This window comes from Gymnoscopelus microlampas (assembly GCF_963454915.1).
Source record: "Gymnoscopelus microlampas genome assembly, chromosome: 7".
Taxonomy (NCBI): Eukaryota; Metazoa; Chordata; class Actinopteri; order Myctophiformes; family Myctophidae; genus Gymnoscopelus; species Gymnoscopelus microlampas.
Window position 1 is genome coordinate 24,096,214 of NC_139944.1, and position 25,626 is coordinate 24,121,839.

The following is a 25,626-nucleotide window of genomic DNA, read 5'->3' on the forward strand; positions in this document are numbered from 1 at the left end:
GGCTGAGCCAGAGCACACATCCACTGTGCAACCACACTGTGAACACTGTGTGCACAGTAGACATACAAATGCTTTTATCTCTTTAACCTCCCAGTGTAAAGGATCCAAAGTCAACTGCTGAAGCCACCTGACACAAAAACCTTTGTCACTTCCACAGAGTCTGACTGATGACAGGATCTGCAGTATACCAGGGGCAAAGAGTGACGTCTCACGAAAGCTCTTGGCAATCATTGTGTGTAAAGTGTTTGAATTATTCTACTCCTGTACTGTATGTATGTGTGTGTATACAGAAAGCCTCTCAGTCTTGCAGTGCAAGCTGTCAGGATTAGCACCTGCATAAGACATGGTGAGTTGTGACATGCTGTCACAGCCGTTTGCATGGGCTGCACAGATTTGTCCTCGCTGTCGATTTGTGATTTGTACTGTCACGGTTGAATGGAATCAGCCTTGTACCTCTGTCTATGGCCCAATCAGAAAACTTTGATTTAAAGCAAATATCAGATGCTAAACCCCTTGACAATGGGACGCTTTGTAATGGAAGTTTACCAAGCAACAGAACCACTGGCTAGACTATTTGAATTCATTCAGAGAAACTAGGATATACAGTACTGTATATAACCAAACAGATTGGCAATTTGGCACAATGAAATCCAAGAATACTCTTGGAGGGATTAAAAGACTCAGACCCAGTGCAGTTAATCAGAGATACATGATGGCAAGGGATAATCCCTCAGATTATTTCAATCCACGCCACTCAAACTACAAAGGCCGATTAATCTATGCAGGAATATACAAACTATCACTGTACATTGGGAAAACATGTCCTGAGTACTGGAAGAGGTTAAAACGATGTCACCATTGTCTGTCAGGCCTCCCCATAAAACAAATGCCTAACTATACCACTGTGAGACACTAGACCTGAAGTACTCACTTATCTAAGGTCTATCACAAAGGTCACATAAATTAACTACTTCAAGGTCATTATGTTTATGGTTAGGTATGTTTGTCCATAACATGCTTTGGACTGCACATTTGTGCAAACCAGTATTTTAAAACATGCTCTTTCAGTCAACCAGAAATGTCATAAATATGAATGAAACGAGCATGGGGGATGATGTGTCTGGCAGATGGCTCCAAACAAACCACAGGAATAGATATCTTCCTATGTATGAAAATCACTTTTACCATCACATTCATGTTAAAACATCTTCCCAATTTCCATCTTTCACCTTTAAGATTTGCTGCAGTACTGGGGTGCCCCTCCCTTATGGAATAATTTCACTGACTGTTTATACGAGGCGAACCCACCCGAGCTCAAGACAACCGTAACTACCATACCTTACAACCTAAACCTGGCATTCGGGTCAGCTGTTTCGTGTGACTGGCGGCTTCATTACTGATAAGTGAACCTGTGGTGTGAGGAGGGTACACTCACTTCCCAGCAGCGTAGACTTCAGCCGTGTCAAACAGATTGATGCCATTCTCATAGGCCATAGTCATCAGCTGCTCCGCCATCTGGTGAACAGGAAGGGGAAAAGGGGAGAAAGGAGGAGAAGGAGAAGGTGTTGGTGTTTGCGGCATGAAAAAAAGGGGGCGTGGGTGATCACTGATGTGAGGTGCTTAGTGATTTTCAATTACGAATCCTCCTCCGCATGCCTTTATGCCTCAGTGGCTGCGCCTTCCTATGGCTCATGATTATTCTCTGGCTGCAGCTTTTCCTCTTTCAATATGTTTGCAGAGTAAGCAGGAAGGGCCTTCCCGAGTCGACAGGGGTGCAAGGTGCATTAAGATCGCATGGGCAGCTGTGAAAATCCCCCTAGTCTTGACTGACGGGGGACCAGAATAATAAACACCATCCATAAGATCTCACCTCATCCGTTATCTGTCCGCCAAACGTCACCCATGTTCCTGCACAGGAAGACAGAGACAATGTGGTGTAAGGATACCGTCACACGCATTGAAATGAAAAACAGTTATACATGCCGTTGAACATACTTTACTAAAATATCAGATCTACAAGCTCACAACGCATTGCAACTTGTTGTGAGCTTTTAGATCGACTATTTTTGTATATTAGGGTAGACCATAAGTGATTAAGAAAATGCCCTGTGTTTTTTTGTTTGTTTGTATGTTGTTGTTGTTTTTTACAAATTTAACCCTGTTTGTAATGAAGCCTATTTTTACCTATTATTGGTCAGCAGGCCTAAGTCTCACTCATCAGTGTGAGGGAATTTTAGACTTAAAAATATTTTTTAAAACATTTAGTGGAAATATCTTACAGTATGTGCTTTACCTGAACTGTACAGCTACTAACCAGCAATAGCTTGTTCATTAGATACATAATAGTTGGACCAGCTGTGCTGTCTCCAAGTTTGGGCCTTTATTGGCCCTTCACACGAGATGCAGAGTGCCTCGAAAAAGCCATACGAGTGCATCAAGTCCCATCTAAATTATGAGATGCAGAGTGCCTCGAAAAAGCCATACGAGACCATCAAGTCCCATCTAAATTATGCAGTCTTTCAGTCTGTGCATCCCCACTGGCCTCAGTGCGAAAACAATAGAGGCCTGAACCGCGCACGCACGCACGCACGCACGCACGCACACACACACACACACACACACACACACACACACACACACACACACACACACACACACACACACACACACACACACACACACACACACACACACACACACACACTCTATTTATTGTTGTTGGCCCAGGAACTCTTACCTAATCCAAGGCAGGACACCCGCAGGCCTGACTTTCCAAGGTTTCTGTCAAAGCAGAAATGCATTAGCATTAGCATTAAAGTTGAATTCAGTTATACAGTACTTGGATAGCAGGACCATTAGATTGGAACTTCAAGCTTCATTTAAGAGATGGGGAGGTCTGTAATGTGGGGTCTGGTTTTACTTGTGCTGTTTATGCAACAGTCTGCTTCAAAATGTCTTACTGCAGCGGAGGATTATAGACAGAAGGACTGAGAAGAGGGTTTTGTATGGATTTGGACACAAAGGGTTTTGAATGGATTTTGGAGACAGTATATGGATTTGGACTCAGACAGCCAGCCTGCTTCTCTTCAACCGCATTCTATCTGCCCTGGACGCACACAGTAAAGTCCTCAGTGTTTAACTCTGTGTAAAACTGACCCATTGTTGTAGTGTGTGGATGCTTATGGAGTGGCCTAGGCACATTGCTGTCGAGTGGAGAGGGAGAGAGGGAGAGAGGGAGAGAGGGAGAGAGGGAGAGAGAGAGGCCTACAGAGGAAAAGAGAGCTTCCCCTGGAGTTTCTGACAGCACATCAAGGGACCCCCTCGCTCATCCCCGGACCCCTGGAGCAAATCACAATCTTGACTCAGGTCTCTGCGTGCACACAGCAACCCGCTCCCAAAGCTGGCATCTCTGAGCCCATCACAGTCCAGACTGAGAGGTCTGGACTGGACAAAGTCTCGTCTAGGTCCCTTAATCCTTTTAGATTTCATCTTTGAAGTTTTCTCAGACTGCTATGTATTAGTGCTGGGCAATGAAGTCATAGAACAACATGTATTGACTTCAATTCAATAACCAAATATTTCTTGATATGGTCTCCTTTCATTTTCTCTAAATACACATACACAATGGTAACAAAGTCACAACATGCCGAGGAGATACATTGTAGAGTGAATAACGAGTGCAACATTGACATGGTCATCTCAAATGAAAACCATGAGTCACTGATTGACTATCAACAACAGAATATAAACCAAAGATTTCATGTTATTGTGAGAGATCCACACCGGCAGTAGTGGGTGAGTCACAGTTCAAGTAGGAAGCAATCCACAGATAGAGAGATGATATGGAGCTATTTTCCCACACACTGTTGAAAAATACTTTGACACCTACAGTAGAGGTTGAATGTTATATTCTGATCAGAGACTGAAGATGTTTCACACAGGCATATGAGAGACATGGTTTAGATCACCACAAAAAAAAACGTATGAAATGACACATTGATTATACAGTAATATATATAAATACACACAAGCATACGCGCACACGCACACACGCACACACACACACACACACACACACACACACACACACACACACACACACTTAATCTAAGACACCATTAAACACATTAAAAGGCTGTGTCCTAATGCTACACAGAGATAAAGTGGCAAAGCGTGCCGTGTAGATAAAAGATGTGGGATCAGGGATGATGTAACAGATGTGTAGGAGTATTTTTGTTACAGTGGCTGTTTGGATAGAATTACAATTAGAATCTCTGTATGTGCGAAGAGAAAAGAGAGAGACTGAGGGAGGAATCAGGGGAGTGAACATATGTCTCTGAGTGCAGATGTGTCAGTGTGTATTGCACAACAGCGCGCGCGTGCGTGCGTGCGTGCGTGCGTGCGTGTGTGTGTGTGTCTGTGTGCATGAGAGTGGGATTATGCCTGTGTGGGTGTCTCGTGAAGCCGTGGTTAAGATTCCTAAACTGCCGCAGTGACAAAGAAGCAAAATGTTTCTTTCATCTTCTTCCTCTGCATGGCAAAGACAGGCCTAAAAGCTCCACTGCGCGTTGGCTAAACCGTTTTAAACAAATACGAAAATCTCGACAATAGCATCTCCTCTCAAAGCAAGCGAAGTGGGCTAGATTTTTGTTGTACTGAGAACAGAAACAAATGTCCTCAAATCTGTCTGGTCTCCTCTTAAGTTTCCTATTCACACTGAACATCTCCATTAGCTACTCTCTGTTGTGGAGTAAATCAAATTAAACGTTAATTCGACTATCAATATACACACAGTATATCATCCATCGTCTTGCATCTCCCGAATGTCTCCATACCAACATGGCTCTTAGTATATACTATCAGTTCTTCTTAACGCTCTAGTACAGTCCGTTCCACAGAAACGGACAGTAATTGAACTTAAACCCTCGCGTCCCTATTCTGGGCAAGTCATAATAGACAGAAAAAATAGACGAACATTCAGGAATTTTCAGGCAAGAGATTTGGTGTAGACAGAAAAAGTATATAGACTTATGTGGGACCCACATTTTTATTACAATTAAAATGATGATTAATTGTATTATTTATCAAAAATAAATACCAAACATATCAGACAGTCTACATTTCCCAAAAGGGAATGCATGCATTATAACTGACCAGAAGCAGGGATAAAACATGCCCCCCACCGGCGATAAAGACGAATGACCAGAGTGGCGGATGTCAAAAGCAGAGGCATGGATTTCCCCCGCATTCCCCCCAGCAAATCGAACCCTGGGTTATTGGGAGTGGGCACGATAAGGCTATCTGGTCTGACCACCTTGCTCTCACAATGCTTGGGGGGTGGGGTGTGTGTGGGTGGGCATGGCCACGGTGGCAAGGTTAACAACTCCCCTCAGGCAAATTACTGTACAATTAAATGTCTCTTAATTGCTTTGGCTAAAATATCCCCGGGGGAGGGAGAAAATTGAGATTCCCAGACGAAAATAAGAGCAGCCTCGTGGCTGAATAGTTGGAATGTGTATTGCTGGAATCTCCACTCACCACCTAAGCCCTATTTATACTTCATCATGCAACGGTGTCGTGTGACAAAAATAGACGATCTACAAGCTCACAACGCGTCACATCTATTGGATATTTTCAATTTTGTAATCTTTTTTTCCCTATAAGGACATAAATAGGTACGCCATGTTGAAAGTGGTTAATTTTGGATTGAGATATTTAACTCTTTGTTAGACTAAGGGTGTCTGCGTAATAAATGGTGGTGTGTGTGTGTTTCTCTAGACAAACGGGGAGGTGTGCGTGTGTCTCTCTAGACACTGTGTCATGTGGTAGAATATAAAGATCCAGCACCGAATGTCTTTCATGCCTTGCGGTGCTCTGGCATCATCAAACGCATCCGCTTAATGTGATTAGCTGAATTCTTATAATGTGTGAAAACACTGCGAGCCAGCATGTTCACAAAATGAGATGTACAGTCGAACGTGTTAAATTATATGGGAGTATGTGTTAGACGGAGCTTCCAGAGTTACACCGTTTTCACCAGCCAGTTGCTGGGGCTTATTTCAGAAACGAAAGGTGTAAGCATAAAGCAGGCCTTGAAGACAATTGACTGCTGCACACCGTACCATTGTATCAGGGTTCTTCACAAAACCTAAAAATGAACAGGGATATCAGAATACCTGACATTTTCTTTGTCATGATGAAGTATCAGTCAGCGGTGTGTTGTTTATTTTTTTTTTTTTACTGTACTGAACTTCAGTGGTATAAAGTAACTAAGTACATTTACTCAAGTACTGTACTTAAGTACACATTTCGGCCATTTGAAAATAGCCGATCTACAACCTCAGCGACGCATTGTGAGCTTGTAGATCTGCTATTTTCAAATTATATATTTTTTAGTGACTACTAATGACTACTCTCTGCATAATGACTACTTTTACTTTTGGTAATTTAAGTACATTTTGATGCCAATACTTTTGTACTTTTCCTCAAGTAATTTTTTTATTCCGGACTTTTACTTGTGACAGAGTATTTCTACATTGCAGTATTGATACTTTTACTTAAAGGAGGAGTTCACCCACACCCCATGAAGTCTTGAATCCATGGATTCTTTTTTGTTTTTGTCGCATTCCTAAGCTAATAATTTGATTCCCGTCTCCTACCGGCTAATGTATCCGGTAGGAGACACAAAGTAGATTCTTTGCGTCTCCTACCGAAAATACACACGGTCATCAAATTATTGTCTTAGGAATGCCACAAAAACAAAAAAAAATCCATGAACTCGAGGCTTCATGGGGTGTGTAATTGATAGAAAATAAGTCATTTTTGGGTGAACATTTTTACTTTTTCCACAACTGATTGTCAGTGGTGTGTTGTTTTCATTGTTTTACTGTACTGAACTTGAACACTACATGGGGGGTGGTCAGCGCTTTGACCCTCTGTACGCGGTCAGTGTGTACAAACCAGCAGAGGTCAGGTTCCCGCTAAGCCCTGGTAGACATGGACCTTGGTAATAAGGTCACCTGCCTCTCTCAGCCTCCTCAATAATGTAGCAGCCACAGCTACTGTGGCAACGAGGACCAGGACACTTACTGCAGTCTGGCTGAAAGTTAAGGGCAAACAGCCCTTATTAGGTCCCATTACCTAGGAATTTTACTACGAACTGTGTCTAGGGTGATATAGTTTCAGATAACTTGAAAAGATCACCAGCATTCACTTAAAAGTCTTTTTTAGGATCTTTTATAATTTGGTGCAGCAGCAAACAAACGTTTAGGCCGGAGCCTATGAATAATCTAAGTGAATACATTTTATACCTGTAAGTGAAATTAACAAAAACATAATTACATTAAGGAACGCTACGGCCAAAATGTTCTTTTGCTGCTGGACCAAATAATAAAAGAGCCTAAAAAATGACTTTTTCAGTGAGTGCTATTGATCTTTTATTGAAGTTATTGGAACTCATTCTGAGACGTGGACCCGGTAAGAGACAATTGAAACAAGTGCTCTCGGATCCCCGTTATATTTTCAGATCCTTAATGACCACTACCTCTGGGTTAGGCGGCCATCCTCTGGTTTGTTCATTTGTTCCCATAAGGGGTGAGTTGAAGGTCTATTTCGGGGGGTCTATATCTGTTCATAATGTGTGTTGCACATGAGCTGGGCTGTAGGCAAATAGATGACGCATATATTATCCTCCCTGTCCAAGTCACTCACCCAGACCTTTTTTGATGACTCTGGAGGGGCCCTGGATGGAGGTGCCGCCGCCTCTGAGAGCTGCAATATGTTTCCGATATGGCAGATCGAGTTTCTCTCTTAGCTCAGTAGGGCTGGGCCTCCGGCACACCGGAGCAATGTTGAGATATTGCCACGGTAGGCATGCATGACAAGATCACCAAACAAACAAACAGGAGGCTTTGGCACGAGGCTGGTTATTAGGGTTTTGAACACGGTCGTGACACGTTGTGAGCTTGTAGATCTGCTATTTTCACAGAATGTTTCGCCTCAGAATAGAGACGCCTAGGGTTCATGCGGTAAAAAAGACAAATGCTGTGCAATACTGTAAGTTGTTTTTCACATACCCATGGCCTTATTTATTCACGAAGAGGAGGAAATGGAGGAAATGCCATTTGATCAACGCAGCGACCGTGGCGGCCATACTCAACACGCCGACTTCCTTCGTCGGCGAGGTCGCTCACAGGGACAGTTCAGGGCGCGGCGGCACTTTAGCTGATTGTGTAGCGGTATCTCTCCCTTCATCAGGGCCATTAAAGCCTGGCTATGTGATAAATATCAGATAGCCTTCATTATTCAGCCCGGATTATTTACATCGGCCCCGTTAATCTAATACCTGTGGAACCCAGGTAGGGAGTAAGAGGGGACTGACACGGGAAAGACCGGAGGTGCGGAGTGGACACATCGGTCAATGCCATGGAAAGAGGCGGGGCTGTCGCTCAGAGTGAAGGCAATGGATGGACAGATTGGGATGATGAATGAGAAACAGGGTCACATAGCTGTGAGGAGGAATTTGTTTAGCGGGATACAGTCACAGAGCACAACTATTAATACAGCCTTGCAGACGGCTCCAACTTAAAAAACAAACTCTTCATGCCACCCCGCCTCTGTTGGCTGCAGGTGGAATCAGGGTGATTTGTATAAAAAGAGGGAGGTATATTTTATTACCACTAAAGTTCTCTACATTTTTATTTGTATGACAAAGAGCAAAAAAAAGCCGATCTACCGAATAGACAGGAAACAGAGAAATGTCAGGCATTAGAGCCCATGTGGTACGTGCCCGAACCACTTGGCCATCGTGGGCGCGCCACATCAATTCCACTTGACAGGAAATCAAGTGAGGAAAAGAGTAAGACTGAAATAGAGAGAAAGAAGGCACACCATCAACTACCACAGAGCAGCTAGTGTAATACTACCTGAGATGAAAGTCCATTTCACAGACAGTCATGTGCATAGTATAACTCACATTTGGCACAGATAGATCGCACGAGCCAGCAGCTTTATGTGGAGTAGAGAGAGTCACCTGGAACACACTTTAAGTCAGTTGTTGTCCGTGTTACTGTGGTTTATTTGAACATTCGTAGGCTGGCTCCTCAGAGGTCTTTCCTAAGACATGCTTCTTGTCTTGAAAGGGGTATTTCCACCGCTGCTATTTGGGACTGATCAGCCAAAAGCCAAAAGAAGGGACGGTAAATCTTATGGAGAGGAGAGAGGAAGGATCATTTGGATCTCGGGATCCACATTGGGAACGGCACGGCTCCATTGTGGATCTCGAAAATCATGAGGCCAACCTGTGGTGTCAGTCATCTATGACGTCAAATGTTCTATGACATCCAAATTTGGGCAAGATTTTAGTATGATCAGCACACCATTGACTTAAAGGCAAATATTAAATAGTCCCTAAACTCAAGTATTTAAAAAAGTATAAAACAATGAGGTGCCTACTGACAGAGTACGCACGCGCACGCACGCACGCACGCACGCACGCACGCACGCACGCACGCACGCACGCACGCACGCACGCACGCACACACTTACTTGCTTATGGCTGTCCATCGATTTCGATGATGACGTTGCTCCAGGAATGGGTTATTGAGGGGGATTGCGGTTGTGCCATTGCATGTGACTGTGCAGGCCAATGCGTGACCCGCATGGTTTGCCACATGTGGGGCAGATGAAGTCCACACATGAGAGGGGGGCCCCTGCAGCACGCTGGTGTCGCTGCACACGTTGCTGCTTTCTCCTCTCTGTGGTCTGCTCCTGGAGGTGTGCGATCCCCTCGTGACTGGTGGTGCGCCAGGTATGGCGATCAGCAGCCAGGTCTTCTAGTGCCGAGGGTTGGATAGCACAGCGCTTCAGGAGGGTTTTTATGTGGTCCTTGTAGCGTTTCCGCTGTCCCCCGGGAGACCTACAGCCTTCCTGGAGTTGGCCGTAGAGGATCTGTCGGGGGAGCCTCTGGGTGGGCATGCGGATTACATGCCCCACCCAGCGCAGATGTCTTTGCGCAAGGAACACTTGAATGCTGGGTGTTTGGGTCCGGTCATAGATATCCACATATGGGACCCTGTCCTCCCAGGTCAGACCCAGGATCCGTTGTAGGCAGCGAATGTGGAATCTCTCCAGGATTCTGACGTGCCTTTGGTACGGGGTCCACACACACACACACACACACACACACACACACACACACACACACACACACACACACACACACACACACACACACACACACACACACACACACACACACACACACACACACACACACACACACACACACACACACACACACACACACACGCACACACACACACACACTCACCCCCCTGCAGAGCCATGATTTCATCCTGGTTGGGCTCTTCAATTTAGTTAGTTGGCTTTTTGTTTTGCTAAGTACTTTGATTTGGCACCATCAGCCCCTTTCCCTCCTTTATCCTCTATCGCACCTGATTTACAGAGATAGGACTTCTTAATTGTATCTTGCGCCAATCACCTGTACTCACCTTCACTATTGTAAATAGACACCCAGCACTAAAAGTCAGCCTTCCTTTATCTAGATAGTTTTATTGTCCCTTTCCCCCAAGATATCTGGGATGGAACAGTGACATCAATTTACAATTTAGGCATTTAGCAGACACTTGAGGTGGTGTCACTTGAGGTGAAAACATTCAATGCCAAAAGCATCATATGGCCAGTTTTACTGTAAAACTGTTGACTATAATTATTCATAACAAGGATGACTGAGCATGACACCGTCAGAAGACGTAATTGTTTACCACTGTATCGGTCCATCTTCATTTGGCAGCCTGCCTGTCAGGCTTAGACTACGGTACAGTGACAGCCCCTTATTATTCACCAATCACAGCATCAAGAAATTACATAAACACAGTTCAACAGCTAGCTTATTAAATACGAATTCCACTGTCAAAACTATTCACACGCAGTGTGATATTCTGGAAGAACATAAAGTAACGCATAAATATTCTAACCAGAAATCACATCGACCCCATCCTCAACTGTTGCCTCTCTCGTCATATGAGAGTAATATAACATGATCCATGTAAGTAACATAACACCAAGCTTTTGTTTTGCATAATCAGATTAATCAGCTCACAAAAGCATCATCTGACAACCCTATACAGAGCATAGAATTCAGTCCCAATCTAAAGACAATGGAAAGTAAGTCATTGACGATCATGAGGAGAGTGAAAAAGGGGAAGCCTATTCCTGGTGCAGAGGCAGAATTAATACATCTAGGCTATTTCTAGTGTGTTTTAGACAATGACATGCAGAAGAGGAGATCAAAGTACCGTTGAAGCACAGACACGCAGCCTCTAATTAAACTCCATCAGTCAGGCAACTAAAAAACAGCTGTCTGCATTTCTCCATTCAACTTAACACAACTGTGACTCCGTTACTGACATAGAACACCCAACCGTTCCACCCACCTTTCAGACTGAAACCTGCCCTCAACCCATTTAACGTGCGCATGCACACACACAGAAATGTGCGCGCATTCATGCACGTAAGCATGCACGCACACGCCTTCCATGCATTGCATACACTATACTGTAAATCACAAGTATCCATCAATAAATGAAGCATCCCACTGCATTTCTTCTCAATGTGCCCAGGGCAAACAGATGGTGAATGTTCAGTGAATGTTCTCTGCACATTAAAGATGGTACCTAGTTCAAGCCTAAGGTACTTGAACTCCTGTAGTCTACCACATTCATGAACATCTGATTTGCGCTGATGCATGCCAGTACTGTGACATCAGGCCTGTACTGTATATGGGGATATTTATCAAGACACACTCACAGACAGACAACTTTAACTTCAGAATAGACGAGCACAAAATGGAGCACTTCATGCTGCGCTAAGAACGCGTCACTCAGCGATACGACGATCGCACGTTCAGGTTTTGGTACCCAGTATTGGCCAGGTTATTGTGTGGATGAAACAGTCTCTCTCTTCAAACTTCCCTCATCCCTCTCTCCCTACTCCCTTTCGCTGATCGAGCTCATGTGACATAACACACAACAGAAACTGTTGCCTAACAACACTGATATGCACTCGAGGATCTCCATTATGGGTATGTGCCCATATTTGGGCATAATCCTAGCACACACACAAGACAAACCCACAACTAGAGCTTTATCGAGTAGATATACTGCATAAGGATTTCTGCTTTGGTAACGATAAGAACTAGGATTCAAACAGGCGTTCAATAAGCACTCTTCTTCCAGCTATTCTGCCTCACTGCAAAATAGGGTTGAACTATCCATTTGCCAAAAGGGGGTTACAACACGTCATACCCAACTTATTATTAGGCATATGATTTCAGAATCCGATGCTAAGGCATCAAGGGCACCCGCCAATGGTCTGCACTTGCTCAATAAAGATACTATTTAATAGGCAATGTCCCGGCACACTGTCTGCGCATTGCTCAATAAAGATACAATTTAATATAGGACCTGTTATGCCTGAAGAAGGTCCTTGACCGAAACGTTGCCTATTACATTGTATCTTTATTACAATTGCAGACAGTATGCAAGTGTCCTCGTTTCCTTAAATTGTGTCTACTCTACTAACGCAATTTTATTCACGTCAGGTGTGCAAGAGACTTTTGAGGATCTAGAATTTGATACTGGAAAGCTTTTTTACATGAAAAGTTTACTTTACATGAAAAGATAATTTTGTCAGCAAATATGTTGTCTAAAAACTTAAATATTGAATTTAGAAAAAAAAATGTATTTGTAACATGTTATACTGTATGTATGGTATTGGTATATGGTCTTAGTCATAATATTATATTACTGAGGATACTGGGAGATGAATCATTGGCTGGGAGGGGAGCCAGTTAATAACCTAGGGATCAGTGGTGTAAAGTAACTAAGTACATTTACTCAAGTACTGTACTGCACTACAATTTTTAGGTATTTTTTACTTTACTGGAGTACAGTACTTTTACTTCAACTCCACTACAACTCAGAGGCAAATATTGTACTTTTACTCCACTACAATTGTTTGAAAACTTTAGTTTACTAGTTACTTTGCAGATATAAATTATTATATTATAAAACATACATTAATTACTTCAGCCCTATTTTATACATAGGCTATTTGAAAATAGCCAATCTACGAGCTTTTAGATCTGCTATTCTCAAACATCTTTGTACTTTTACCTTTGATTCTTTAAGTATATTTTGATGCCAATACTTTTGTGCTTTTACTCAAGTAACATTTTGAACACAGGCCTTTTACTTGTAACAGAGTATTTTTATATTGTGGTACTTTATATTTATATTGCTACTTTTACTTAAGTAAAATATGTGAAAAAAAATGTGAGTACTTCTTCCACCCCTGCTTTGGGATAGCACTAGCCCCATCTGTGACCTCCCCCATCGCTGTAGCTCTGGACTCAGTCACTTAAGTCAAAAAGACAGATTATTCTAGTTTTAAGTGGCTACTACAGCCATCAGTTCTGCAGTCTGTAAGCAGTGGATGAACGTATTGTTTACACTGGAGTGCATTGCTTTGTTCTGCTCAGCTTGCACAGTCTCCACACCATATTGTAAGTAGGAGGAGAAGTCCAAAACTCCAAATGCACTGAAATGTCCTGGCACGCACCCACACTCCTGATATTCATATCACAAGCCCACGTCTTTTGCCACCCAGACCTCTACCAAGCCTGCCTTCGTGCTCCAATAACAAAATATTTGAAGCACAATTACATGCACAGTACAAGGGAAAAAAACAACAACTTGACTTTAAATTATATTACTACCACAGTTCCCAACGCATTTTTCACATTAAAGTGATTTGCCAATAATCATTAGGCATACATGAGAACACAGTGATTATCTTAAGTGACTGTCAATGATTCAGCTTTCATGTCTAAATAATTTCCTCAAGTCTGTCGTCTTCGGAAATGCGACCATCCATCTGTTCAGACGTGGACAATGCATCAGACTTCGAGGTACACCAAATTAAGACAGATTGGTGAATTAGCTTTGTTGGTGGTGCTGCATTTCCCTTCCTCTATCCCTGTTAATGATACCCCTTCACCTTCTCCACACAGTCAGCTATGTGATTCAATTGCCATCTGCTCAAACTTGACTCTTGCCAGTAGCTATAAAACATGGCGCCGGTTCAATTTCAACATCACAACTAACTAGTGGACCTCCGGAGCCATCAACAACCCTGCTGGTAGTCTCAGCATAGGCCAGTTACTGTAGAGTTATGCCAGGGCAAGACGTGGCAAGTCAGCTCCTCATATTTACACGGGCACTGCAGTAAAAAGATACGGAGCGCACGAGAGAAGAGCTGGGGCATAATAAAAGCTGTGGCATAAAAAAAACCCACAGACAGTTCTAATGTTGTCTAACTCCAGAACTGTGTCTGTAAAGTTCAGTTCAGTTCAGTTCCGTTTTCATTTATTTATAGTGCGACATCACCCCAAGGGGTCTCTGTACACTTCACAACAAATCATATACAAAGCAAAACACAATAAACAAATAATACACAGTGTATATGTGCCTACACGTATGATCAAACAATCAATAAACGGCAGTACACAACTGTAAATATACAAATCACAAAGGATTTACAACCAAGTATTAAAATCGCAAGTTAAGAGGAACTGGACACAACAATAAAATAAATAAGACTATAGTGCAAGGAGAAAATGTGGGTTTCAAGCCTAGATTTAAAAATGTCCACAGAGTCTGACTCAGAGAGAAATCAGAGTGCACACTCTGCACTCCTATGTGAAGTATGTGTATTATCCACCATTAAACATTCAACTTCACCGCTGTTTATGTGGTTCACCTAAGCAAATACTCTGACACCGCTGGAATGGAGTGAATCCCATAAGAGCTCTCCGGAGTTCAGTGGATTGAGAAGAGGGCTTATACGGGGCTGTGAAAAACACGGGGGGTCTTATGGGATTGTCTCCCCACCTGCCCTGTGTCCCCGGTCGCACAGATTATTCTCTTCCATTCCTTGAGCGAGACTACTTTACATAATCGTAAGCCGTTTTGTGTGCATCATTAATTCAGTCCTGACTGAAGTCATTTAATCATTCCTCAGCGGAAGCGCGGACTCTCACGGCCGGGCAGTGGTGATTCTAACCAGTCATGTCACGCGGGCGCAGTGTCACGTAAGAGAATGTCTCCGTCTGTATGGTATGGCAGGCAGGCAGGCAGGCTGCTGGATTGCAGGAACAAAAGCTGTACAGTGCTTTCGCACCTTGAAAAGACAGTCAATTTGATGGTTTTCCTATGCCTTGTGGGGAGGTTAGCATAGATAAGAGTAAGTTGCATCCTGGCCCCAGGGCTGTGACTGTCGGCATTGATTTATTCTCAAGGCTGCCATCTTGGAATGGACTCATGCAAACAAGGCTGATCTGAATATGAAGCAATCAGCATGTTATTCTCCGGCTTGGGTAACCGTGGAACATTCTGCATGGCGAAGACATAACAGCTCTCAATATTCTACGTATCATAAACCTAAGCATTGGTGTTATGACATACTATAGCATGTGGTTTAAGATACTGTATTACTCTTGGCATATGGCCCAGAGTAAACTGTATTCATTTAGCAAACTAGCTAATAAAATAATTCATTTAATTGTTGGTGATGGAAGAAATAAACATGAATGCAATAAATAAATAAGTGAAGTACTGAAATGCATGGCCCACTTCTCTTTGATGCAGTACGGGTGAGCTTTTCCTTGAAGGGACCCACTGGAATGATACTCACTGACATGAGCACAGATTAGCCCAGCCAGCTCCCTTGTGGGCACAGTGCCCACACACTAGTACTAACCTTAGCTCACTATCTCATTCTCTCTCTCCCCCCCCCCTCTCTCTCTCTCTCTCTCTCTCTCTCTCTCTCTCTCTCTCTCTCTCTCTCTCTCTCTCTCTCTCTCTCTCTCTCTCTCTCTCTCTCTCTCTCTCTCTCTCTCTCTCTCTCTCTCTCTCTCTCTCTCTCTCTCTCTCTCTCTCTCTCTCTCTCTCTCTCTCTCTCTCTCTCTCTCTCTCTCTCTCTCTCTCTCTCTCTCTCTCTCTCTCTCTCTGGTACACACTCATCAACAGCACATATGTTTTGCCCTCAGTGCATGCGTCAGAAGAATGGGCATGTAATGTAACATACACATCTTCCATTATATTCAATACACAGTACGTGACCTGGCTCATGAGCTCAGTAATGGCCCTGCATCATGGATGGCGTTGCAAATAAACAGCCACTGTGCCCCTGAGCTGAACATGATTTTACTCCTTCAAAGTCATTAAACTCAATGACAGTGAGTCAGCGTCGCTGGGCTGTGACTAGCCAATCAGGCTGGAAGGATTCCTCTTGTTCCTCCAGATGACTGAGCTGAGGACGGCAAAGTCAAGTAATTCAACACAACAGTGGGCCATCCTTAACCACACGAATCATAGCATCCCTAGTCTGGGCGTGTCATGAATCATAGGCGACCATTCGCCGAAAATAGCAGATCAACAACCACCAAGTTAACGCATCGCAACATGGGAAGTTTATAGGATTTAATCACTTGAACCCTATATTTAGTTGACCAGATTCCCAAGGGCTCTATACTATGCCCCCCTCCGCTCTACAGAACATATCTTAGCAGAAAATAGCCGTTCTACAAGCTCACAAATCGTCACGCTGCAACATGTTGCAATCAAAATGTTATTCAACGCAACACTTTGTAAACTCCAGATATAACCCTTTAATTCTACCAGTCTATAGTGAAATAGCCAGTAGCCAGTTGTGAAATCTAGATTGGAATGTTATCAAGTTATCAACCTCACCAACCTGAAAAAGCTGGTCTCTGCATGACTGTAAGTGGCAAACACAATTGTATACATTTGTCAATTTTATACAATCAACTTATTGATTAGTTGACAAATCCCTTTGATTATAAGGCGACCGATTAAGAAATTCTTTAGGTCGAGGATAGTCCTGATATGAAACAGTTCATTGTTGTAGGTGGCTCTTTTTTCATTGGCTTTTTCTTCTACTGCAGATGACTACTGTAGTTCATTATTGGCTAAACTAAACCACCCTTGCCTGAAACTCATCATATCGATATTTGTCTGCTTTATTGAGACCAATACTTTTTATACATCCCGTTTTATCTACTGTGGGTGTGCAATGAACTACTGGTGATTTGTGGCCTGTTGAATATAAGTAAGTATGTCCCCAGACCTGTTTACTTTTAAAACAGTGTATATATTCAAGCTGTATATACTGTATAAATTAATATAAAACAATGAAAACTACATGCTCACATGCACAGTACAATCTAAAGACCTAAAAAAAACAAGATATACTTTTTCAGTAATAGAAACAATGAACTGAATGAATTTTCACTGTTTCCAAAACCCCCCACTGTGTTCTGCAATTCAAGGACATCTGACTTGGACTAATTTTGGTCTAACAATTATACACTAATGAGAAGGCTGATTTAGAGGTGACTGAACCCCCCTCTCCTGTCTGGACCGGCTATGTGCTTTCCTTACAGCTCTCGTCATAGTTGAATGAATGGACAACTGCAATCAATCTGAATTCAAAACAACAAAAAACTACTCACTCACTCGCACATAAGGTCGGATGCGATGATGTGCAAGAGCTCACACAGGCTACATAAAAAGGCATGGTTGTGTTTTATGGAATCCCAAACAGATCAGGGTTTGACATGTTTGACCGGGGGGAGCATTGTGTGATTCATTAATCATTACCTCCCTGAGAGCAGGTATTTGACAGCCATTATTCAAACACAGCAGGAGATGTGGGACTCAGAAGTCCTCTTAAGCACTTTAACCCTAGCATCCCTATTGTGGGTGTTAGAGTATGTCCGCCGAAAAATAGCAGATCTACAAGCTCACAACGCAATGCGTTGTTGACTTGTTGATAGGCAATTTTTGTCAAAGAGATTTAGTGAACAGGGGGGGGAAAAGAGCTGACCTCGGTCAACTCAGTATTAGTTTACTAAGTATAGAGGGTTTAAGTGGTTAATGGATTCAATAAATGACTGTGGTTTAGGAGATTAGAGAGCACTGCTGGAGGTTGACTGCCCCGGAAAAGAAAACATCCCACTACAGTGAATTTCTTACTGAACCTGTTCTCAATCACTATCAAACGAAAGTATTAATTTAAATCTGAAAGTGTACAAATTGACCCATTTACAGTGTGGAGCATACCGTACCTATACTTCATGCCGGTCCTCATGCTCTGCTCGCTGGTGGAGGGCACACTCTGGACAGAGAGCTGCCCAAGACTGCGAGCCACCATGGCCACAGCTCGGAACTTGTTACGGGTTCCTGTGTTTGGGCTGTTGGCATTTTGTCCTCTTAGCCGGTCCTCTGTGGAACGGCTGATGCCGCCACGGTGCTCCGTGCACACCAAAGACACCTGCATTGTTGCTGGTGGCCCAGTGGCCCGCTGGGGCCGCTTTCACACACACTTAATTAAAAACTGTCCTCCGGCTAATACCAGGTCAAGAGCGAGATCCCAGAAGTGGCGAGGCAGAGGCGCTGGGATCCTCTGGAGAGGAGAGGTGGGTCAGTTTGTAGGACGCAGCTACTTCCAGTCTGGTCTCACGCGTTCTGCACTCTATCAGAAATCAGTGCGCAGCCACTGGAAGGACTGACTTGCTCACAGAGGCTGAGGGGCTGGCGGTGGGGGTTGTGGTGGGGTGGGGAGGGGTGAGCAGATCAGACGGAAGGAGGGGAGGGGGGAGCAGATCAGACCGTTTGAAACAATGAAAAGAAAGCCACGCAGGTGGAAGCAGAACCGTGTCAAGTCAAAGGTAGTCCAAATCCGACAAATTCGAAAGCATCTCTTTTTCAGTTCATGTGCTCATCTCAGAAAGCAGCAGCCCATCACAACTGACTTCAGGCAGGTGAAAACATACAGTAGTTCCAGCACAAATGAATGAAATCAGTTAAAAAAAGAAACCTTCCAAAACACAAAATGCATTTCTGTTTCTGCAAATTTCCACTCAAAGGCTTTTTGCTTTAATCCTCCCTATATGTCCCGTACTCGATTCCCCAATTAATCAGAAGCTCATCAGAGCCTGCCGGAAAGATTTACTCTTGCAATTTCCTCTTAAGCTGAGCTCAGCGGTAGAGATAACACCTCTTGCTGCCAAAAAGTGAAGATGCACACACCCACACGAAGGGATGGAGAGAAGAGAGCACAGTGTGCACAGAATACCAGAGGTTTTGTCCAGTAAGTTCAGTTTGTCCATCCAGCTGCTGAACACACTGACTTTGTCAGTCAAAGGGGCGGCCGTATATTCACTTCCAAGCCCCACACCACACCGCTGCCTGGATTAAACTTAGATGTGTACTGTATGCCTCATGCTCAGCACAAAGAGGCACGGTGCGCTCAGGCTGGAAAGAGGAGGGGAGTGAGAGAGGGGAGGGAAGACAGTGGGAGGGATATGAAGAGGAGCTATGAGGGGGAATATTGAGAGAGCTGTAGCAATGAGAGAGAGAGAGAGCGAGAGAGAGATCAGAATGTTTACGGATGCTGTCACAAGAAAAGCTTGCTTGTATTCAGAGAACCTCTCTGGCTGCCTTCACTAGACAATCCAGAGGGTCAATTTCACTTATGGGTCCATTTTTACACTTGAGTTAAATTAATATTCAGCTTTCTCAGTATTTCTTTTCTCCAAAAGGGATTTGGCATAGCCTTGTCCATCAGAAAAATGGAGCGGTGTGTGTATGTTCATCACACAGGAATCCAAAGTGGCCCGTGGCTCCGAGACGAAGGGGCTCTCACATGGGTCTGTTCAGCTGCCCATGAAATATTCATTATGTAACTTTATCTGAACCATTGCATGTCAAAGGCAGGAGTTAGCGGCGTCTGACAGCTAAGGCACTGCATTGTTTGTCACCCCCCAATCCCAACTTAGCATGGAAATAGTTGGAAGAAAGGATTAACACTGACACATTCATTCAGTTGAATAATGCAATCTCATCAAAATACCGTAGACACAATGCCAGACAGGAGGAAGCCTCCACAACCAATTACCGTGCTATGCTGTACTGTATATATTGGTTACTGTTGGGTTATCCACTTAAACCCTATATACGGTACATAGTTGACCGGAGTCCCCGAGGGTCTATACTAGGCCCCCTATTTTACCCCCATCTACACAAAATCTCTTTGCCGAGGATAGCGATCTACTGCTATTTTTCCATCAAATGTTTGCCCCAGAATAGGGATGCTAGGGTTCATGTGGTTATTACCAACTGACCAGAAGAACAATGACAAGTATTATGAGGTGAATGGAGTGTGATAATAGTGAATGGCGGAGCTAAAGTGTGTATACTAATGGCTGTGCAGGTGGTCAAAGGTAAACAAGACGGTAATTGGACTGAGAGCAGCCCTGGCTGCAGATTGAACAGACAGTAGGACGTAGCGCACACACACTCCAGTAACACAATACTGAGGCTTATCGGAATGGACCAGCTAGTGTGCCGGGGAGATAATTAAAAGAGATGCCGTCAGGCCCTGACATGGAGTAAGGCTGAGCTGCTGCAGAAGCAGCAACCTCCATCACAGAGATCCAGCAGACAGCCTCTTTGCCAACTGACAGCCCTATTCTTGGAACTGTGACCTTTGGCTCTCCCAGACTTAAAAATAGAAACTGGGAGGGCAAAAAAAAAGAAAGGGAAAACCAATTTAATGCAACTGTAATCTAAATGAGATTTCACATAATTTCAGAGAAGCACCTATAGCACCTGTCCGCACGCACACACACGCACACACATACACGGTTTGGACTTAATTAATATTCAGTCAATTCAGGTCAAAGCAATTCACACAGCAACGATGACCGTTTGCTCTCAAATCTCCTTTATTGACTGGAATATGAATCCATTTGTGGAAAGATTTACAATTTCATTTGATTGGAAATCTGCCCCCTGCACTTTGATTGAACTGAAAGGGAATTGACCACAAACCAGATGTGACAGGGAGAATGAGCGAGAGTGCGAGACAGAAAGCAAATGAGGGAGAGAGACAGAGAGAGAGAGCGAGAGAGACAGAGACAGAGAGAGAGAGAAAGAGAGAGAAATTCCCCACACTTGCCGAATTCCCCACACCTGCCATTTGATTAGTTAGTCAGTCCACTTTTCAGTTTTCAGTCAGTTTGCACTCTTCAGATATTCTCCACACATTTTCCAGACGTCTACCACTGCACAAGGACTTTCCACAACTGCCGACCCCCCCCTTTTTGGGCATAAAAGGGACAAGGACAGACAGATATACAGATCTCCATATATGGGCACAAAAGGGACACAGACAGATAGACGGTTAAAACGGGTGCTATGACAACGGGTATAACGGGTTTGTTTAACAGGGTGGGGCATGCAGTCCCTGTTTTCATTGTTCCCAAATTGCATCGTACCCAAGTAGGCCGGTGCCCCGACGGGCACAGTAAACACTGAATGGTCCCTTCCCTTCTCACCAATAATCCTCAAATCCATCGTATGTGTACAGTACAGTATCTAGCATTAGAGAAAAGGGAAGTCCGCAAACTGTTCTGTAGCTCCCAGCAGAAAGTTTCATTAAGGCGACAAAGTTTCGACCCGTGTGGTTCTTTGTCTCTTCGTTAGGTCTGACCCACACGGGTCGAAACGTTGTCACCTTAATACAATTTTCTACTGGGATCTACAGAACAGTGTGCGGACCTCCCTTCTTCTCCATTGTACGTATTTTTTTTCAGCACCTGTGGATTTTTTGTTAAGATGTGCGTGTTTCCCTCTTGTACAGTATCTAGCATTCTCAGCAGTAGCTGCAGAATTATCATACAGGCATGGCTGCTGGCTGGTCCCTTGTCAACTTCACTTATGCCGATAAGGTCATGGGTTTTGGGTCAGGTTTGGGTAAAAGGTCAAGGGGCGATTGCCAGAGGGGCGATGGCATTCTCTCTAAGGCTTCAACCTTTTATGTCTCCCGATCAACAAAAGAGGTCGCGTGTGAAACGGTGTGCTTGACCCTAAAACCCACACCCCGTCCAATGCTTTATTGTGCCACACCTCCTTTGCTATTATCGCCAGGGAAACCTGACGCTGCAGCCTGCTTCGCTCCAGAGCCCCCGGGAGTCACGACACAGGGGAAGGCACTGAGGAGCGAATGACAGGTAGCAGAGACTGGGGATAGGGGCTCAGTCCGCTCAGATAAAGTGTCAGTCCTGTAATCCACACCAGCCCACTCACCTAGCCTGTCCAAACCCCTGTAAGCCTGGCTAAGGAACCCAACGCCAACATCCACCCTCTAATCTCCATAGAGCTGTTTTATCACTCAGGATAATAAAACTCAAAATAGAGTCATAGAATTTAGTGTGCACATTAACGCTCCCTGGAGTATGACAATGACCCTACTTTTTTGGGTGACCCCATGTGGCCGTTCATCCAGGAACACCCTTAGGCCACTTGCACACAAGATATCTCAAAATATAGATGACCTAGATACCCAACATTATAAAATACTGCTGTAGTTTACAACATAAGTTAATCCTTCAGTGAATATACAGTATCACCCATCCCATTTTCTGGCACTAATTCTAATTACAATCTTTACACACTCTAATAAGAGCACAGGGCTAATGCTGGTCGGTTCATACCACTTTGGTCATGTTGGGTGCCTCTAGCTGGAGTTTTAGATGCTTAGTGTTGTTATTTAAAACCAAAAATAAATATGAATTAACAATGAAAGTACAAATTCCATCCAAGGCCCAAATTACATATGTTACCGTTACATAGTATGTTGCAAGCCATGGCTTTTATTGACTGTTGAATTTGGGTGATGACTGATCTCCTGTCATTATTACACAAAATAAGCCCGTTGTTGACCCTTGATTTATTCAAGTCTGAATATATACCCATTTATTAACCGGCGTGCAACGAAGCTAATCGATACAAGCATGCGTCATGTGACAGACTAGTGATCCATCACACAAATGGATCAATAGATCAACAGTTTCAGATGTAACCTACTGATTCTTCTGGCATTAAATCTACCTTAACTGACCGACCTACCGAACCCACTCTATAAAACAGATTATATTCTGTGCATTTGCACGATTTAAACACAAGAAAATGCAACAAAGTAAAATACTCAGTAATTAACCACTTAACCATACATACAGTACCCCAGGGATCTTTACTAGGGACTCAAATTCTTTCCCTCTGCAATTAATACCTTCTCTGGAAATAGACGATCTACAAGTTCAGAATGTGTTACAAGTTCTTGCAATGCATTTGGTCTGCATGCTTATGATCCCCAATAGCCACATCTATCAACCACATCTGTCAACCATTGTCAGCATGGTTCTCGGTCCATTCGACTATGACTGGAGTGAAGAGAAATAACAGCACAGAAACCACATATTCATTGAAGATTGAAGACTTCTCCAAAGAATGACACTATTATCCTTCATCACACTGCGCATGTTCCTGAATATTTGTAGAGCATCTTAAGCCTACAACTAAGATCAAAGAAGCACTCAATACAAAATTCTTCTTCACTACATGTATGTATGTAGAGACTGACTAGAGAAGCCTTTTTGTTGGATTCCTTTTATTCACATTCGTCCCAAGCTCATACATGCAAGTTTGACAAATGTCTCATCATTAACTGCTGCAGTGTAGTGTGTAGTCACGACATGACAGAAGGGGAGAGATTCCCCCTGTGTCACACGCCTCCCAGCTGAATCAGTGGAGCATTCACTAACGTGGGTTTTCCTGCCTCAGAATGGGACTTTGGGAGGTGACTACGCATGACAGTAAACCTGATTGGTCTGTGTTGTGACTCGTGACTACACGCAACAGCAAAGGCAATGAGTCCGTGTTACCTTATTTGACAGAAATCAGTGCATTTTCTTGTTATTTCTGATAATTTGATAAATGAAAATGCCTATTATGCTTGAGTAACTGAACCTCCAATTAACAAAATGATTTAAAAAGTTTGTATTTGTATTATAACACTGGAAGGAACACTGGGGATGAGAGTGATTTGAGGAAGATGGGAGTGATGCTTTATAAACCATTTGAAGGGGCAGGTGATTGGCCACAATCTTAGTGATTGATTTGCTGAGAACAGCAAATAACAGCTAGTATATTACTTGGGCACCAAGGATTAAAAAAAAAAGAAAAAATCTTCTCAATTATTATTATAATTTTCATGCTGGTAATTTTCCTTTGGAGGTGGATAAAACCTCTTTGGGGTGCCACAAATTCCTCTATGCAGGAAAAACCCTGGTGATAGGTCAAACTGAACTGCAGTGGATGCACTGCATCCTGGCCAGCCAAGACAAGGGCAGTGTGGACAAAATGTACTGGGCAAGGCTATTGTACTTTTAACTATTGCCACCTCATTCAGTCACTCATGCCTGCATTAATTAGGATATGAATATATCCTATATGTAGTAACACTATTACTGGGCAAACTCTGTGGTTCAATTAATTTGGAGAAGCAGTAATGAATTGCACAATGAAGCTCTATTCATTGTCAGTTATTAGGAAGTTATTAGGATTTAAGTCAGTCACGTGGGAATAAATCTAAAAATAACGCAAACACAAATAATTGGGCAATTTTGATGCTGCAGGGAAAAACACTGACCTTCATGTATGCCTGTAACCTTTAAGTGCCGTGGTTAAGAGTTCTCATTATACAAGCCGTAGTTCCGGCAAAGCATTTTGATTGAACAAAATAGGCTTTCCAGCCGTGCTCGAATCACAATAATGCACAGCTCAGCCAGGCTCAAATGGAATATACCTCAGCGCTGAAAATATCACTCCACCACTGATGCAAACATACTGTAGTGTATACAGTATCTTATTATATGCAGTTTATACAATGTAGGCTTCTTTACAGCAGGCAGGGCAGGAGTTATAGCAGATTATAACACCAATACAAATAGTGTGTCCTTTTAAGATGACACACACTTTTTCCTAACAAGAAGGAACAATGTGTGAAATAACAAAACATATCCTTTTGTTCATTGTGTTCTCACTGTTAGACTTAGCAATGGTCACGACAGAGGCAGCCATTCAATATCTGCTGTTAGCTGTGCAGAACAAATCTCAAGTCTTAAGAAAAGAAATCCATTCTATCCATTCTCCTCCCACACAACCTCAAATATCACTGTGCGGTCCTCCCTTGTGCTGTGGCCTCTGTCTCCTTTGGCTCTGATTAAATGGCTGATTTGTGCTTATCCAAAAATCTAGCGAGTTGCTAAAACCCCTCTCGGACCCTCAATCATGGTGAGTGAGTGCAGAGCGCTGATAGCGCTCAACAACCCTTCACTCGATGTGTGGGGGAGGAAAAGGAGAGAGGGGCCGGAGACGGATTGGAGAGACACAATGGTACAAGTGTATTTCTCGGATCACGACTACAGCAGAGTAAACCGCTCAAACTCAACTAACAGCAGCAGCGACACACAGTCTCAGATTCTCTGAAACCTGATTCATACAGCCCGTTCTCACTCCCAAGGCGTCACATTTTGCCGCTCTGTCAGTAGCCCTGAAACGTCAAGTTTTAACATAACAGGACACCCTGAAAGCCAACACGGGACGCCATGGCGACATT

At 43.4% G+C, this 25,626-nt stretch overlaps 1 protein-coding gene across 5 annotated transcripts in view; it reads right to left on the reverse strand.

Annotated features, from left to right (window-relative positions):
* Window positions 1-25,626, reverse strand: part of kcnab2a (potassium voltage-gated channel subfamily A regulatory beta subunit 2a) — a 115,404-nt gene that overhangs the window by 16,221 nt on the left and 73,557 nt on the right. For 4 of the 5 annotated variants that reach the window (XM_084063580.1, XM_084063579.1, XM_084063576.1 and 1 more), the window contains 3 exons: window positions 2,738-2,781; window positions 1,871-1,908; window positions 1,436-1,515 (listed from right to left, as the gene is read on the reverse strand). In XM_084063580.1, coding sequence (XP_083919706.1) covers window positions 1,436-1,515; window positions 1,871-1,908; window positions 2,738-2,781 — 162 coding nt within the window. Of the gene's footprint in view, window positions 1-1,435; window positions 1,516-1,870; window positions 1,909-2,737; window positions 2,782-18,229; window positions 18,628-25,626 lie in introns of those variants that run through there. The other variant, XM_084063578.1, reaches the window with a different exon arrangement.